This window comes from Lepeophtheirus salmonis, chromosome 1 (assembly GCF_016086655.4).
Source record: "Lepeophtheirus salmonis chromosome 1, UVic_Lsal_1.4, whole genome shotgun sequence".
NCBI lineage: Eukaryota > Metazoa > Arthropoda > Copepoda > Siphonostomatoida > Caligidae > Lepeophtheirus > Lepeophtheirus salmonis.
In genome coordinates, this window is record NC_052131.2 from 18,957,093 (window position 1) to 18,975,558 (window position 18,466).

At 31.2% G+C, this 18,466-nt stretch overlaps 1 protein-coding gene and 1 long non-coding RNA gene across 10 annotated transcripts in view; one reads left to right on the forward strand and one right to left on the reverse strand.

The window, feature by feature from the left end:
* LOC121119951 (solute carrier family 2, facilitated glucose transporter member 8) overlaps positions 1-18,466 on the forward strand; it is a 42,898-nt gene that overhangs the window by 21,282 nt on the left and 3,150 nt on the right. The window contains exons 1-5 of one of the 9 annotated variants that reach the window (XM_040714803.2): positions 15,799-16,008; positions 16,073-16,220; positions 17,451-17,729; positions 17,783-17,953; positions 18,011-18,178. In XM_040714803.2, coding sequence (XP_040570737.1) covers positions 17,522-17,729; positions 17,783-17,953; positions 18,011-18,178 — 547 coding nt within the window. In that variant the 5' untranslated portion in view covers positions 15,799-16,008; positions 16,073-16,220; positions 17,451-17,521. Of the gene's footprint in view, positions 1-15,757; positions 16,009-16,072; positions 16,221-16,250; positions 17,730-17,782; positions 17,954-18,010; positions 18,179-18,466 lie in introns of those variants that run through there. The other 8 variants (XM_040714844.2, XM_040714811.2, XM_040714818.2 and 5 more) reach the window with 8 other exon arrangements.
* LOC121119998 (uncharacterized) lies at positions 8,507-11,138 on the reverse strand. The gene is made up of 3 exons (XR_005864904.2): positions 10,844-11,138; positions 9,445-9,927; positions 8,507-9,312 (listed from the first exon to the last, which is right to left on the reverse strand). It is a non-coding gene; the product is annotated as an uncharacterized lncRNA (long non-coding RNA).

Below are 18,466 nucleotides of genomic sequence, written 5' to 3' on the forward strand. Positions count from 1 at the left end.
AACATTCTTCAAATTGTCAGGGTTACCACGTTAATTTTTGGTTTCTTTTTTAGCATACCGGTGGATAGCAGTTTGAACATCTTTGTTTAAAACTATAGAAGAGATCCGTGTAAAGAAAAAACTAGGTAGAGCAGTTTCAAAAGGAAAAACGTTTGATGCCTGTGCTCCTTGTTCTTTTTTGTACATTATTTAATAAGTCTTGGTAATTTGACATTTCCCTCTAAAATAAGAATTCTCTCTCACCATTGGTGTAAATTGATTAAAATTAAAAATGCATAATAAAATAAATATATATGAATTTAGATATAATTATAATTTTTATCTGCACTAATGCTATTTTAAATGTAGAATGTTCTCATTTTTATAGCATTAATTCATTTTCTCCCTCTTTAATCATAAAACAGGCATCTGATATTACAAAAGGTATTAATTCTTAATTCAGATATACCAAATTCTCGCTCCCTCCTTCTCCTCGCGCTCTTAAACAATATCATCTTTAATTATAATTAAAGAGTGCAATGGTGTTAAACTTTGAACAAATACATGTTCGTTTTGAAAATCAACTATAAAAATTTCATTCCATATAAACACACACAAAGTTTACTTTTGACTTTGTAGTGTTGGTAGCAAAGATGGAGTCTTCCTGAAGAGTTAATAATTTACATCTATAAATTTAACTATCTTTTTTGAGAAATAAATAAATTAGTTGATTTATTACTTCGAAGACTAAATTAGTTAGCAAAACTCATAAATATATATCCTATTATACTCAATTTGCCACATTATATTTATTTTTCTCTGAAGATACGAATATTGAGTCATGCAAATATTTAATGACATACTGCCAAATATCCATCTATTTAATATCTATTTTACCTTCAAAATGGTATTTTTTCAGTTACTATGGTCTGTGAAGGAGAGTGAGTTATGATGTTGAGAAGAAGGGGTATGAGGCAAAGTTACATTGCTATATTTAAAAGTCATCACAGTACTATATTGTATGGATACATTCCTGAGACTACATCACAATAACAAATACATAATAGATAGTTATGTACAAATCTGATTTTTCAAACAGACAAAGACCTTAAGAAATAACAGCGAGAAATATATTTATTGCCCCTATTTATTTATATTAGTGCCTCCATGTTGAATTAAGTAATTCGGTTGACCAAACCAATGAAAAATATAGTCATTTATACATCAATCACTCCAAATCTTGTATTGAATCAGTCTATACTTATATAAAGTAATGAAATTTATAAGTAACTAGAATTAGCACTCGGTCGAGCGCAAACTTCTGCCTATCGTCATTTTTTTAACCCTACATAATGACACTAATTTGAGCTCTGTACCTTAATATCTTCCAAAGTTATGGCTGATTATCTATTATTAACGTTTTGTGCTAACTTGACCTCTCAAAAATTAATGTGACCATATATAATCTTCGTACAAAGTAAGATGAAAATCAATCAGTAACTTTTGCTATGATCCTGTTGACAAAAAAGAAACAAACTAACAAACAAAAAGAGTTTAAAACATAACCTCTTTTAAACTTATAGGTAGTTCTTTGTAAATCAATCACACCAAATCTTGTTTATGTTTATTATTAAATATCAATCTTGCATAAACGGTCCCAGAGTTGGCAATATTAATTTACTTTCAAATAATGGTTTTAGCATTAGTAGATCCATAATCAGTCCCAGAGTTGGTTCCAATTACACGATCTGGACCAACTACAGGAATTTGGTGTCCTTAAATAAGGAAAAATTAAATGCTACCAATTCTAGCACTCCAGCATTATCAAATCTGTAGTTATTTTTAAAAAAATGCAAATTTTAATTAGTAAACGATTACTTGATGCATGATCGTGCTTCTCCATCTCAACGAATGACTAAAAATGAAAAAAAGGAAATTTATGTTATTAGTCTCCTTGCCCTTGTATGAGAAGGAAAAAATCGGCATTGAATTACTCAGATGGGATCTGGATGAGGTAAAGGTTTATTCCAATTGTAGTGAACAACCTTGTATACTTGTAGCTTATCATATATAACCCCCTCAAACAAAGCTGCTCTCTTCCCAAACATTCTTCAAAAATGTTAGGGTGATCACATTATTATTTTTTATATATATAAATCAAATACTAGCAGGGAAATGGGAAAACAACTCTATGAACGGGTGAACATTATAAAAAAACTTAATGCACCTAAGTACATGATTTTGTGGCATTACTATTTGAATAGTCCTAGTTACTCCCTCTTGCCTTAGAGTTTATTAAGTTGAAAGACTAATAACACGTTGTACCTTTTGTATCCAACAAATATTATTCTATAATTTATTATAATTATTAAGAAAAATTAATGAGTTCCTTATTTGACAGACACCATGATAAACATCATTATAAATACCCTTGTACTCAAAAGTTATTGTTAATTAATTTATAATAATACTTCATGTAGCATAAACAATTAATATTTTCATAAAAGAGATAATTGTGTAATTCCTACACATGTATTATGAACTTTGCTTTTGAGCATACTCATTAAAAGTATTTTCATTGAGAACTTACACCAACACTCTATGTATATTTACAATGAATATACTACTATGGAATTATTTATTAATCATAAGTAGTATTGGTCCTTCCTTCTCTTTGCACTCTACAAATTGTCCATCCCTACCTCATCAATTGCCATCGTCCTGGGTAAACATACACCACCTGGCGTGCTGCATTTCTCTTAATCTATATAAATAAAGTCATATGAACCCAGATATGGTAAAAATCAAAGATAGATTTATTGAATAATAACCTATACAGCTGCATTATTTATTTACTTGGGGCCATGGGCGGCAACGACAGCCTCCAAGCAGGCTGGAAGATCACACACACATGTGTGATATAGATGAGGTAATCTTCTTCTACTCAGTAATGTTGCTGTGGCGGACTAGGCATGCTTTGGACTACACTTCCTACTAGATGCTTTAGTCCAGCGGGTTGAGGTACGGGCTCTTGGTTGCCATTAATTGATAAAAAAGTGCTTAAGAAGAGTTATTTATCAATTTATGTCACCCCAGAGCATTATAATTTATAATATTTCCGCCAACTTTTCTTTCCAATTGTTTCAAAAGCAACGATCCTCCATGTGATGAAGCGCCAGGATATGGGTAAAGATCTTGCAGAAGCTCCTAGTAGTGGAAGTCAAAAAAAAAAAAAAAAATGACAGGTGAATATGTAGTCAAAGCATTTGAAGAATAACCAGCTATTTCCATGCGGAAATGGTCGTGGACATCAATGTTTCAAGGTCCATCGTGTCAAAGTGCATCAAAAAGGCTGGTAGTGTCTCTCTACGAGACAAAAAAATTACTACTCCAGACAGCAGATATGGTAAAAAAAAGTGAACTATCAGTTCAGTTACATATTTTTTGGTGAGCTCTGGGCCTCCCCGATCGCCACATCTGAATCCCCTGGATTATATTATCAGGGGAAAGTAAAGTTCTAGGCCTGCAGAATCCGACACCAGAATATTGAGACCTTAAAAGGTTTTTGTCAATGAGCATTAGGCTGCTATGTCAGACACCTACCAAAATTAAAAACACTTGTAGCATATTCCACCGCAGCCTGGAAGCCGTTATTGTTGCCTACACTGGTCATATTCAAGATTAATTATCCTTAATACTATCATTATAAATTTAAATTGTTTGGATATTAAATGTATACAAAATTATAAATCATTGTCTAATTCGTTCATTTTAGTCTCAAAGTAGTTGGTAGTACTAGGTATGAATGTTTTGCATTGTAAAATAATAAATTAAACTATGCAACAGCATTTTTGCATACTAGCTAAAACCCACATTTATTATCGTTAACTACGTTCTAGAACACAAAAATGACTCTCGACTCTCAGCAGCAAAAAATTAAAAAGAAGAAGAAGTTAAATGAATAGTCTGCTTAACTGTCCTACAGCCCTTAGACGTTATTCACCAGGATATTTGTTATCATCCCTCGTTTGGCACAACACAAGTACTGCACTATATCACCAGATGCCCATTGATGGTGTGACTTTACCTTCGCCTTATCATCTTGATAAACTTTCTTCTTCGTTTACTATCCATATAGGATTATCACCATCATCAAGAGAATACTTGTCTACAAGATCTAAGTCTTTATGAGTAGTCAAGAAGATATTTCTTCTCTTAGTGAATGAAGTTTTTACTGCTCAAAGAGTGGATTTTTTTTTTTGGGAAACTTAACAGGGTAGGAATGAAGTCAAGTAACAAAAGCTCTGCTTGTCTCTATGATTAAATCAACAAGTTCAAATTATCGAGACACTGTCGTACTTTATCCAATTGTTAACCTTAACTCGGAAAAAGTACATGATTGAATGCTACAAATAAACTCTTAGCTTTTTAAAATCGGATTTAATGCTATAGCTATTTCGATGGACAATGAAAGTCCCAACAGGAAATACTACTTAAACAAATTCTATAAAGGATCTTAGAAACCAAGTATACCAAATCCAGCTCTCCTTCTTCTCTTTGATGTACCCTGAATTTCAAAGAATTGAAAATGCTGACAGCATTTTCCATGAAAGCATCATTACTGCTCTTCAATATTACTCCTCATCACACCCAAGAAAATATAATATTAATATGAAAAAGTTCTACTGTAAATTTAAAAAAGGATTGTAAACAAAATTAGAAAAATTATTTAACTATCATCTAATCAATAAAATTAAGACTAATTCATAATGTTTATTTATTTTTATTGATTTATTCTACAGAGGCAACAAAACAAATAATCTTCATGTTAAATTACATATATAGAAGTTTGATTGTTCTCATAAATAAATTATCGTTAACTTCTAAAAAAAAAATATTCCATCCATCCTACAACTTGAAAAAAAGCGTGCGTTTTCCATTATTATAGAATTTCGTGGTCTATATTAGTGTACTTATAAGTGTCACGAAATTCTTTCTCCCCCCTCCTCAAATGCAAATTATTCATAGCATGTAAAAAAAAACATGATACATGATAAAAAATTGTTTCATTGCTTCAATAACATTATTTATGATTCAACATATTTCTAACAATATGTTTTAAAACAATGCAATATCTTAAGCCTAGCTCACACATACAAGACGTCTCCAAAAGATGGCTAATAGATTTTGCCTTTCCAGAAATCTTGCGACATTGAAATTTTCAAAATATTTTTATTTGTCTTAGGATAGTATACCTATGGTCCTGCAAGAGTCGTGCGAGTCTCTTGTGACACCCCCTTCATCATCGCACGACGTGTCACCGACTAGCAAAAATATATCCTGCGATAGTTGCACAACCCAGCGATAAATATGACATCGGGGATAATATGAAGTCGTCCCGGGGAAGTCTCAGGATAGTTGTGCGACAATCGTGGGATAACATGCCCGTACCCATAGGGTTATTTCCAAAAAAATGCGTGATCCGCTAAAAATATTGCATAATTACCTTGTGACGCCTTAGCGATGCCGTTGCAACACCCTAACGACGACAAAATGTCGTGAGAAAAAATCGTATGGCCTTGCAACCTCCAAAAATTGTTTGTAAAATCGTACGAATATCGTACGACAATCGGACAACCTTTGCGACTACTTCCAATTTTTCCATTTTTGTGCGTCGCAACACCCGCTTAAGGCAAAATCGGCTATGTGTGATATCTGTTTTACCCATGTATAAAATATATATATTTTTTTTTTTTTGGGGGGCTTCTTTTAGGGATAAGAGGCATTATAAAGGGAATACCGCATTTTTTTTATGTTATTAACTCCTAATAATGGATCTAGTTGTACTGAATCGAATATTTTTGTCATATACATTTAATGACTTGAAAATATTCGATATGGAAAAGAGTGTTTGTGATTAAACTATTTGCCTCTTGGATTATTCTTTTTTTCAGCAATCAATAAGACTACTTTTGCTCTTATTAGTGTTCCGTACAAATATATCCTGAACTTGAATATAAAAGGAACTTCAATTTTCAGAAATTGTAAAAGTAGATATGAACTAAGTCTACTGTATTAATGTCATATTTTATTAAAAGCGTAGCTATACATTTGCAATTCTGTTCTACCCTGGCTATTTTAAAAACATACCTCAAAACTTTAGCAATAAGTATCTGGTCACCCTGAATCTCCCCACTTCTACAAAATGTGTTATTTCCGCTTCCTCATCATCTTTCTGTATCTACACTTGAAGTGTCAACATATCAAAATTGAACTAATTTAAAAAAATATAAAATGAGTGAGTAATTGTACGAAGCAGGAGGGCAAACCAAATTGGGTTCCTATTTTCCGTGCTGCATTTGCAACTCAATGTTGTCTTCAGTTGATGAGTTTGCCATTCATGTGGCGAGTCACTCAAGAAAGTCTGGTGAAACCGTTCCTGCAAGACACCTCCGATCCCCTCGGTGGTTCAACAGCCCTTGGATGATAAGTCCTTGCTGGAAGAGAGGACATCGCACATGGAGAAGGAGGACCCCTTCGTCATCAATCTCTTCACGAATTTTTTTTTTTCGATTGATGAGAAGGAGGAAAATTGTGTAATTTCTTCCGAAACTCTTCTGTACTTTCAAGAAAAGATTTTTCTCATGTCCAATTCAAGGCTTTTATGGACGAGTTCTATACTTTGTCCAATGCCGTAAACTCGGATCTAACCATCCCATTAGCAAATCCAGAAATCAAACGCCTGAAAATTGGTTACAGTTAACGAGCGTTTCTACTCTACATATAAATGTTTGTTTATCTTCTATTAAGTTCTTAACCGGCTCATCTCAAATGAAGTTACTTTCTGTATTGTTATATATTTTAAATTCTTCAGAGCCATTATATTGATATAAATAATCTATTTTCGTGATGAATTCCAAGAATTATTCTTCATCTATTAAAGATATCTCTGATATCCGAACTTAGGAGAATGGAGACGTCTCATTTTGTGATGTGGATGTAGAATTGAAAAATATCTCAAAAATGATTGTTCCTGTTCTCTAGGACCCATTGGATCTATTAGGAAACAAAACTTATTTTTTTGATTGGTTTGATTATGAATTTGTTTCTTTTCGGCAAGATCGATGTCTAAAAATGTCTATAAAAAACAACTTTTTTTTTAAATCTATAAAAAAAATGAAACGAACTTCCCTATCAAAGAATTAATAAATATTCATTTTCTCAACATTTCTTGCCTAAGTTGACTTTTTCTCCTACACCCGTCACTTTATCCAAAGACTCTTCATCATTTTTATCTTCACCATCTAATTATTTAGGAGAAAAAACTCCATCAAAATTATTGGTTAATTTATTACAAGATATCTTTCAGCATTAAGTTGTTTAATTTTATAAATTGTAATCCACCCCTTTTCTTTGATCATACTCAGCATGCTATTTTGATTGTACAAGGAACTATCAACCCATTTTGATCCAGAACAAGGATGCTCACATGAATATGCAACTAATGTATTTAAATTACAAGGAAAAAGAAAGAAAATGTGTCTTTCATAAGATAAGTGTGATTTACACAGTAAATATTTGAAGAAGGAGATAAAAAAATGTAGAATATGTAAACATTACAAGGAAAAATATCTTCAAAAATCCTGCAAAAGATTTACATATATCTACAAAATACAACTGATAACCTCTAGATGAAATTAATATACATGTTATGTAAATATGGGTTTTTTTTATCGAGCAAAATTCTTCATAATTTTCCATTTGAAAACTATTTCTAGGAATTACTTCAATATTCATAATTTTCAACAAATCTCATTTGTCCCTCCATACCACTGTTCGTTTTTTCTCTTCATTTACGTATTCTACGGCATTTCTAACTTTGAAAAAAAAATTGTTATAATTTTTTCTTCATCACTTACATATTGTGATAGACGATATTGCTTTATATGAAGTAGTTCAGAATATTGAAATAGCGCATAAGCTAGATCTATTTGAAAATATTAAAACATGGAAAAAATAACCCTAATTTCTTTTCTAACAATACATAAAATCTTAATTAACTCATTAACCCCATAATGAATTAATTTATTTTATTATTTTTAATAACAAATATGAAAAGGAAAATAACATTAAACAATGAAAATTGAAGAAAATTAATATTTATTTTATATTATGAATTATTAATTTACTTAAATACATAGTCTGGTTAATATTTTAAAGAAATTGTATAATTTCGTGATATGATACTTTAGGTGCAGGAGTTTAACTGTGTAAGATAAATTCTACAATTAATTTTTTCATTTATAGTTTTGCTGGGTTGCAACATTACGAAATTATTAGTACATATTTAGATTATTTATCATATAAAATATTATATTTAGTTGTTAATGATAATAAACCAAACATTAATTTATTTGTATTTTTGTTTTGCTTTTAAATTTACCTGTAATTTCTAAATAAATCAAAAATATACCTATAAAGAGATGGGAAGAATTAATGCCTATAGAGGATTTCATCTAGGTCAATATAGTTTTATAACTATTTATTTCAATTATATTGTCTCACTAAATATATATATGGAAATTAAGAGAATCATTTAATAAGAAATATTAAAAAAATATATTATATATATTTTGTAAAAGTTCATAAGATATTATTTTGTAAATTTGAAACCAACATGCCAACTATTTAATTAGTATATGATGACTCATGTAATAGTTTGGTCTAATGGTGTGAAATTCATTGCTAACTTATGAATCAATATGAGTAATAACAATCATCTTTTAAAAGAAAACATAAAGATTAATTGAAACTAGGTTATAGTATAACATCACTAAAAGTAGATCAGATTGTGCTGAACAGGTGAAACTGCGAAGAATAATACAGAAAGTTTAAATGGTATTAATATAATTTCAATGCCAATAATGATGAGTTGAAAGTATGCCGATCCATGAACATTCAGTATTACTCGTCAATTCAGTTTGTGTATGTAAACTGAATAGAATTCCAATTGATTCTCTAAACCTAAGTGGAGAATTCATTGAAAATAAATTTTATACAGGTGATAGTGGTGCAATGTCTTCTATTGTAGGCTTAAGAGTTTACAAATATTTATATTTGCCATCAAAGAGACCGTGGCATCCATCTGCTAGCCCCAAGATAGTTGGAGTGAACGGCTCAAGATTTGAAGTTATTAATAGTGTCAAAATAATTTTTAGACTCTGTAATCGTCAACATAAAAATATCTTCTATTTTGTAAAGAATATTGGTCAGATTGGTAGGTTTTATCACAGTATGCGAGTATAAAATTGGGAATTATACACCCAGACTTCCCTAGACAATTGAAAGAAGAATAAATTAGTCAATCGTTGATGAATTCAAGTATTAAATGTCATAAAACATATCAGAAAAAGTCAAAATGGATCTCTTACAAGATTTGGTGTCCAAATTTTCAGATATATCTACCTGTGTTGAAGAACTAATGACGATGAAATTCCCTCCGATGGAAATAGAGCTCTTGGATGATGCCAAGCCATTTCCATGGAAAGAGACGAATCCCATTTTGCTACAGGGATCAAGTTAATAAAACGTTAGAAGACATGGTGAAGAAAGATGTGCTAAAGAAGAAGACACAAGATAAAATTGAAATTTTGGTTTCGTCAATCCAATAATTGAAGTGATACAAAATATAGCGAAAGCGGAACAAGACTATTGAGCACTTGTGCAATTCGTGAAATGTAGCCTGAAAGAAAAAAGAAGAATAGAAAATCATTAGGTAAGATTATTTAAGAGCATGATCGAAGACTAAGCTGTGCAGGACGGTTTAGTTTTGAAAGGAACACGCATTGTCGTCTCTAAAGCGTGCCAGAGACATTTTTGCTAAACTATATTTGTTGTATCAAGGAATGACTAAAACCAAAACAAGAGCGAAAGAGCCAATTTTCTGGCCTGGAATGAACAATAAAATCGACATGATTATGGAGAAATGTGAAACTTGTTAAAGAAAAGCACCTTGACAATAACAAGGGAGTTTGAAACCAGATGCTATACCACAATTAATATTTGAATCTATATCTACAGATATGTCTATGCTAAATGGAAAATCTTATCTGGTATATGTGTGGATGAATTATCCAGGATACACTGTAGTTGAAGAATATAAAAAAAGGCCCAAATCCTGGGATTTTTGACCGTAGGTTTTGTCCATGGACTATTTGATTGGGAGTGTATTTTTGTACTCTAATAGCCCGTCTCTATATTATTCGGAATCAATTGTATTGATTCCACATTTAATAAGGAGTTTCTTCATATTTTTTAGGGCTGCCTCTGCCATTTCGTTGCTTTGAGGATTGTAAGGAGGTGATTGGAACAAAATGATGCCATTCTTTTTCAAAAATTCTTGGAACACATGGAACGATAAGACAGTGCTTTGATCTGATCTCAGAATCTTTGGATATCCAAAGTTAGCAAACCTTTTTTGAAAATGTCGCAATAATTTTCTCCGTATTTGGGTATTTTTATATTCTTCAACTACAGTGTATCCTGGATAATTCATCCACACATACCAGATAAGATTTTCTATTTAACATAGACAAATCTGTAGATATAGATTCAAATATTAGTTGTGTTATAACATCTGGTTTCAAACTCCCTTGTTATTGTCAAGGTGCTTTTCTTGAACAAGTTTCACATAAAAAATTAATTTATGACGTCCCAAATAAATTACACAATATCCGTAATAAATCCAAATGTAATTAAAACATCGGTACTTGGGATTTATGCACATTAGATATTGGACGTCGAGTTTGGAACGAAGTTGTGGGATAAGATTGTAAGAATTATTAAAACAAAAAATCGAACTTACCAAATACGCCTGGGAAATTGTCGTATTTATGTGAGGAATAGGAAATTCCTAATAATCACAAATACAACTGAAACATCGTCAAATTTTATCGCATCCCACACGAGAAGAAGACCCCGGGAGAAACTTAAAGAAGAAATTCATGTTTCAACTTAATTAATTAATCATATTATTAATATCCTTTGTTTGTATTAATATTGAGAATTGAACTGATGCACACGAAAAAAAAAAGGGGGGAATGATAGAGTGTTGTCAACACTGACATATTAATATGTTGTTTGCGATTTGATGAGAAAGAAGATTGCCATATATATGTTTATGTTATCATTTAAGATAAGTTTTACCAGTTTTGAATGTTGAATGTATGTGTTTTTCCGTACTTGCAAAAATAAAAAAGTCATGAAAAATAACACGCGAATACTAGTTCATTTTTGTTAATATTGCAAAAATAATTTATATATTTTTTCTGGAAATTAAAAATACTGTAAATAATTATATTAGCCTAAAATTGTATATACAAAATGCATCATTGTTTGGCATTTTTTCTTAAAAATTAAAAATTGGCGCTTGATGAAAAAAAAAAAAAAAAATAGGAGACAAACAATGATAAAAATGGAAGAAAAAAAACCTATTCAGAAATGACGGATATTTCAGTGAAACATACATTTTTATGTATAAAATATACATGCAAACGAATCTCCAAACAAATTTCTACAAACTTTATTGAATTTACTGTTAATTTTTTTTTCCCCACCTGAAAAAAACAAAATTGCAATTTTCACCTATTTTTTTTTTTTTTTTTGCCCTTAACTTTTTTTATTTTGAATAAAGTTAGTAGACACAGTTATTTGTGTAGTTATTTTTGAGACGTCAATCACTTTTTGATTTATAACTCAAATCCTTATCCAGTCTTCTTGAGCTACAAAAAGCGGTTTTTGTATTTTGGGTATAGTATAAGCCCCTTTATATGACATCCCCCCCTCCCCCCCCAAAAAAAAAAAAAAAAAAAACAATGGCACCCTCGTCTTAGCCTGACCAGGTTCGAAAGAGGCATCCATGCAAAATTTTAGCCTGCTAGGTTCAACTGTCTGGGTAATTTTGATACAACTCTACACCTATATACTTCTTGTTCTTTTTTTTTATATAACACGCATGTTTGATTGAATTGTTACTTCTTCAAAAATAAATGTACAGATTACATATATCCGTACTTATATGTATTCAAAATTTGCTTTATTAATATACTTTGTACTCATAAAATAAAAACTGACTCATATGGGAAACAGAAAAATGCCGCTTTTATACTAGATATCTAGGGTTCCATGCACCAACACATAAGCGACCATAAATATAATTATATATTTCTAATATCTGAATATCTATTCACAATCTATTTTAATGGGAATCCTTGTAAGTTTATTGAGATTTGGAGGTGTACATTATAAAAACTTTTATTTAGGTAACTATAACTGAATTTCTTAAAATTTTCCAATCAACCGTAAAATTACTATTAGTAAATATACAGATTGACGCTTTACTTAATCTTATATATTTAAAAAAAAATTCAATTATATACATAATTGTTCAATTTTTTTTTCTTCAAATGGACAAGTGAAACAGTATGGAAGCTGAAAAATTAAGAAATAAAGTTATGATGTTTCTAAAACACTAAATTATGACAATTTAAACATCAACCAGGAGGTTTATCTAAACAAACAATAACAACTTTTTCACCCATATTAAATCATATTTACATAGCATTAACTAAAAACTCTGTTAATCACCTAGAAAGCGGTAATAAAGTGTATAGCTAGGGCCATCAAGGTCAAGGTTGGCCATTTTGAATAACCTTTTTTTATTTTGTTTTTATTAGTTAAATTTTCAAAATGTGCAAAAAGACTTTGTCAATCGGGTCACTCCATGTCAAATCAACGAGGGCATGTAGTGCGACCCTCTCTAATTTGAATAATTTTTGGCACAAGCTCAAATTCATGAGCAAATTAAGTGTGCCAAATTTCATTACATAATTCTGAGTAGTTTCTGAGATATAGATACTCATCTCAGACCAAAATTTTCAACGTCATTTTAATGTATTTTTACCTGACGCTACCTTTTCTTCTATATTTTTTGAAATTTGGTACTTAACTATTTTGAAGTGTGAGTATTCCAAAAATGAAGTCAAAATTAGAATATTTAAACTTCTTATGATCTCAATTTTGATTAATCAAAAAGGCCAACAAAAATTGGGGAAAGTTTTACTCTTTTTTGATGACAAAATTTATTACGCAATCAAACAATAGTTGAAACAAAGATAAACAAGTTTTGTTTGTATCCCATGTCTCTAAGTGTGAAGACGTTAAAGAAGCAGCAAAAAGACAACACTGGTACGCTGTCAATGCCAACAAGGTTGTAAAGAACGTTGGCATCTCCTACAACATCAAAAAGTCCACAACATCCCCACACAGTTGTTATTGCTTGTGAAGAGGACATATTGAATAAAAGAAGCTAAATATTGTATCGACTATCGGCTTGGAGTTGTTTTTACTTCATTTAATCAAAAATCATGTTTTTCGTAATTTAAAAATGCTACTGCAATTTTTGAGTCCTCAGTCTGTATGTATATGTTGTGTACATTTTATAATCAAATTGCACAATTTTCTACCAGAAAATGAGATGCAAAATTTAAAATGAAGGATTTACAGTACATATGATGAGGATAATGCAATAATTGAATATTCCATGGATGATCGTGATATTAATCATGTAATTTTTGACTCTTTTAATTAATGTATTTATTAAAATATAAGTATTCTGTGGCACACTATACAGTACAAATGCCGCAGTTATATTACTCATAAATACATAATAATTACCCCATAATTTTAATAGATCATAATGAAATGAAAGTATCAATTAATAGTTGGCAATGTCAATGACCAATGTTGTAATTAAATAATACATTGATATTGCGACTTGTACAACTTGTTAAAAGAAGTTGTAACTTGTACAGAAATCGCAAGTTGTATGCAACATATTATATAAAACTAAAATATTGTTAAGGGGAATTAGTGTACATCACTAGGGCTTATGTGTTTGCAGTGGAGGTTAACTCAGAAATTTGAGGAATTACGTCATCCTTGGGTCATATTATTTATGACGTAGTCGATTACCATCACTCATTCGTCATCATTCACAACATTTTTGTCCGACGACTAACACCTACAATTATTACTGTTATTTGAGCCATTAAATATGAAAATTAACATTAAGACCTTCAACTTCAACAGGTTTAGTCTCGGATTTTTTATTTTTTTTAATCTCGTTTACAGAAGGTAATTTCGATTCAGAGCCACATTTCGAAATGAAATAACTATATAGAAATTAAAAATTAAAGATAATAACAATTGATATAAAACATTCTAACATTCGAAAAATAAATTATTGATTAAGTTATCTTGAATACAGTTCCTAGAAAATGTATATAAATAAAAATCAAGTAAAATTAATGATCAAATTTTAAAGTTAATTACAAATAAGAATATTGACACCTCATAAAAAGAGTTATATCATACGATAAATATATAAGAGGCAAACAGGATATCCTTTCACATCCTTCTTCTAAAATAATAAACAGTTTGAAAATGGCAGATATTAGCAGCCCTTAGGGCTGATTCACTCGTGGGTGTGCGTATATAAAACTTCCAAGTACGTTCAACAAAAAATTTTATGAAACAGATTTAACTTAATTCCTTTAAAAATATTTTGAATACAATACGTCATTTTAATGTCTTTTTACCTGACGCTACCTTTTCTTGTATATTTTTTTTATCCAGAAGAGCTAACTCCTTGAAATTTGATACTTAACTATTTTGAAGTGTGAGTATTCCAAAAATGAAGTCAAAATTAGAATATTTAAATTTCTTATGATGTCAATTTTGAGTTTTAAAAAAATCTGAAATACACTAGTAAGTATTTGATCAACAATAAAAAAAATTGCCCAATTCTTATGAATATGAAATGGGGACATGTTTTACATAAATAGTGCCTAAAAATCGTGTTGGCTTTTTTATCATAGCTCCCTGGGTAGGATTGCAAAATTAGGTTACTTTTCTCCAGAAATTTAGAAAAGATAGATAATACAAGATAACAGAAAACAGATTTAACTTAATTCCTTTAAAAATGTTTTGAAAACAATACTTCAGAAAAAAAGCCTGTTGTTTGTACCTCAAATTTCAATGAAGTACTTGTACTTGGCATAATCCTAGTCTCACTGACACAAAAATGTACACTGTATTTTGCTGACAGCTCTCTTTCTTCTACTTCATTTGCCCTAATCTGTGTTGTGAACGTTGATTGGTTGTATTCAATTTATATCTTATTTTGCTGTCATCCATTCCGAACAAGTATTGAATAATAATTCTATGGTTGGGTAGAATTAGTCCTAAATTTTGTAACTACAAATTAACTGATTTGGGCATTTTTCTTGTTTATTTTAAGAATAAAGGTTGCGAGATACAATGAAGGTATCAAAGTGTCATTGAACTTTCTTCCCGAATACAATAATAATGACAATAGCTTTGGAAAATAATTTAAAACTCGGTTGAGATTGTAAGTGCAATAAGCTTCGCACTTTTTTAAGTCATATTTTGTACAAATCTTGTTACTATTTAAACGCAAAAGATGGAGGATTTTTATGTCAGAATTGTGGGATAAAACAGAAAATAATAAACTATTTGGCGGAATAAATCAAAAAAAAATAATCCTTAGAAATCATGCTTACGTTTTACCATCTGAATAATTGCAAAAAATGCTTGTAGTAATACATTCATAAAATGTTTGATTGATTCCCTTTCATACTCCCATGGAGTTGAATCAATTTCATAACTAGATAGAACTTGTTTTTGTTATTGTTACTGTTTAATGTGTGCTTTTGTAGCAAAGAAAATTAATTCCTACAAAGTTTTATTTTCTCAATAATTTCGGAAACATGTCAAAGAATATCAGAGTTGTGTAAGTAGTTCGAAACAATCATATAAACAGTTTTATCTGCGTTGTCGATGATATTGTCATCATTAGTCTCCGTTTTCTCACCTTCTCACAGCCAGATAGAGAACCTTTCTAGTCGGATTACATTTACTGCACACTCTTTAAATGGTTTTTATTAATTTGTATGTATAATATTAGTATATGTCGAATTGTTATTATAAAATATATGTATTTCTAAATATTGAGATGGGAAGAGCGGTGCTGCATTAGCTATGGGTCTTTAAGGATAATTAGTGTTGCGACGTTAACGATAATGAAAGGCGTGGAGGAGACTTAGTATGTGTAACACTTTATTACTTACGTCATCCTACCCTGCAGTATCTAGCCAATCAAGGTATTTATAGATAAATACAACTATCACAGTAGATTCATTATAAAACTACTTAAGAGAGTAAGGAGATTGAGAGGGGGGAGAAACTGACTTATTAATTATACGCAACAGTGAGTGAGTATATCCTAATGGCGGCGGAATAAATTTACAAGTGGTGTAGGGGGGCAAATTAATTATTATGTTTACAGTGTGGTGAAACATAGAGAATACCTCACTTTGATTGATTAATTGTATGTTTATAGCTTTTATTTTAACACATCTTTTTTATGGTATCAGCCTGTTAAGTAGTTCAAACTTGATAATTTTGATCCTTCAACATTTTTTTATCTACACCTCAATTCAAAATGGAGGCCGAGAGTAGGAGTTGTGAGATTTTCTCCACGTACAATTCTCAACTTAAGATATTTGCTCTGCTCCCGGAAGCTTGTGGCTACTTTCAAGGAGCTACAGGAGGATGGAGAGGAATTTAACAGGAACCCTGGTGGTAGTGGAATCAACAGAATAAACACTGATGACAAAAGTAAAGGTCAATCTAACTACAAGAATACAAACCTTGCTAAGGAGCTCCAAGACGATCCGATCGGCTGTAAAGGATCTTGTTTGACATCAAGATCTCGCTTTGTCACACAGAAACTTGTTGGGATTCATCACCTGACCTTCCACCTCTATACTGAGCTGATTAGGGCGAAGTTGAGAGGTAGGCTTGTACGACACCTCATAAAAATGTAGGAGATGTAAAAGCTGAAGTTGAGAGGGAGTAGGCAAATTTGGCTGACGATGTCGTGATTTCGTTGTGAAAGGCGTTTAGGGGCAGTGTAGAGCCATTATTGGCTGCAGAAAAAGGGGGGGGGCAAATTGAAATTGTCAATATTTTGTATCTAAAATTAATCTCTTGGCAAATAGTTATTAACCTGACTTTTGTGGTTTATGAGAGTAAGTGTGCCAGGGTTAATTGAGATTAAGGTTTCCTATTTGATTCCGCACACTGTAAATATTACACTTAGTATAAAAAGTGGGGTACCAATAGCCCTAATGGTTCCCTTGAATGGTAAAAAAGATCGGAAAAATAAATAGACAAAGGGGGGGGGGGCAGAAGACTGATTACGAAGTCATTCCTAGTGCCGATTCAGTAATAACAGTCAGCAGTGTTCAAACTTTACATAATTTATACTTGACCCAATGCCTTAAAAATTTAATGTATATCTATATGTCTTCATCAAACTTATTTTGCAGAGTTTGATTAACGATTAAACTAAGTTGAATTTTTTCGATCACAAGGTTATTTTAAGTAATAAGACGTTATTATGACCACTGACGAACCTTTGAATGTAGGAATCTCTACTGATCCAAGAGGAAATGTTAGAAGGCAATTGGTCATAGGCTTCATTGCAACTATATCATCTATTACTCAAGGGACTACTCTCTCCTTATCCTCTGTGATTTTACCTCAAATACAAGTTGCAAATAGTACAAGTACTCTTTATCTGACAACAGATGAGGGATCCTGGTTCGGTAAATATGCAAAATTTACTCCAGTAACAAAATATGACATTTTTATTTTCTAGCAAGCTTATATTCATTAGGATACTTGTCAGGAGCACTCATTGGAGGATTTCAGAGTGATTTCTTTGGGCGAAGAAGATCTATGATGATAGATAATACCTTTGCAATAATTGGTGCAGCTATAATTGCAACAGCTAATTCTTTTTACATGTTACTTATAGGCAGATATATTAGTTCGTATTCTAAAATATAACTAAATTGATTAAAAAAGTATATTTGTATTGCCATAGGTGGATATGCTGTGGGCTCTTGCATAGCATCCCTTCCTGTTTATTTGAGTGAAATAAGTCATCCAAAAGTACGTGGAACATTAACAGCGGTATTTGGAGCTATGTATTATGCTGGGACATTTGTTCTCATGGCCCTTGGCGCATTACTTCCCTGGAGAATCGTCGTTGGTAATAAATATTTAACATACACACAGATTGGTGTCTCAAAACTTGCAGTAGCATTTTTTTTGGTCAGATGAAGTTGCACTGATTAAGTATAAGTAAAGATTATAGTATTACATTTACTCCATCTGACCTAGGAATATTGTTTGAAGTCGATATACACGAAGTATATTTATTTTTCTTGGAAAGGCCCGGGTGCAAAACTACGCACATTAATAAAGTAAACCCTTACGTACCCCTTAGTCTTTGTAGTGGGAGATTTCCTGTAGAAGATTTTCTGCTGCATCTCTCATT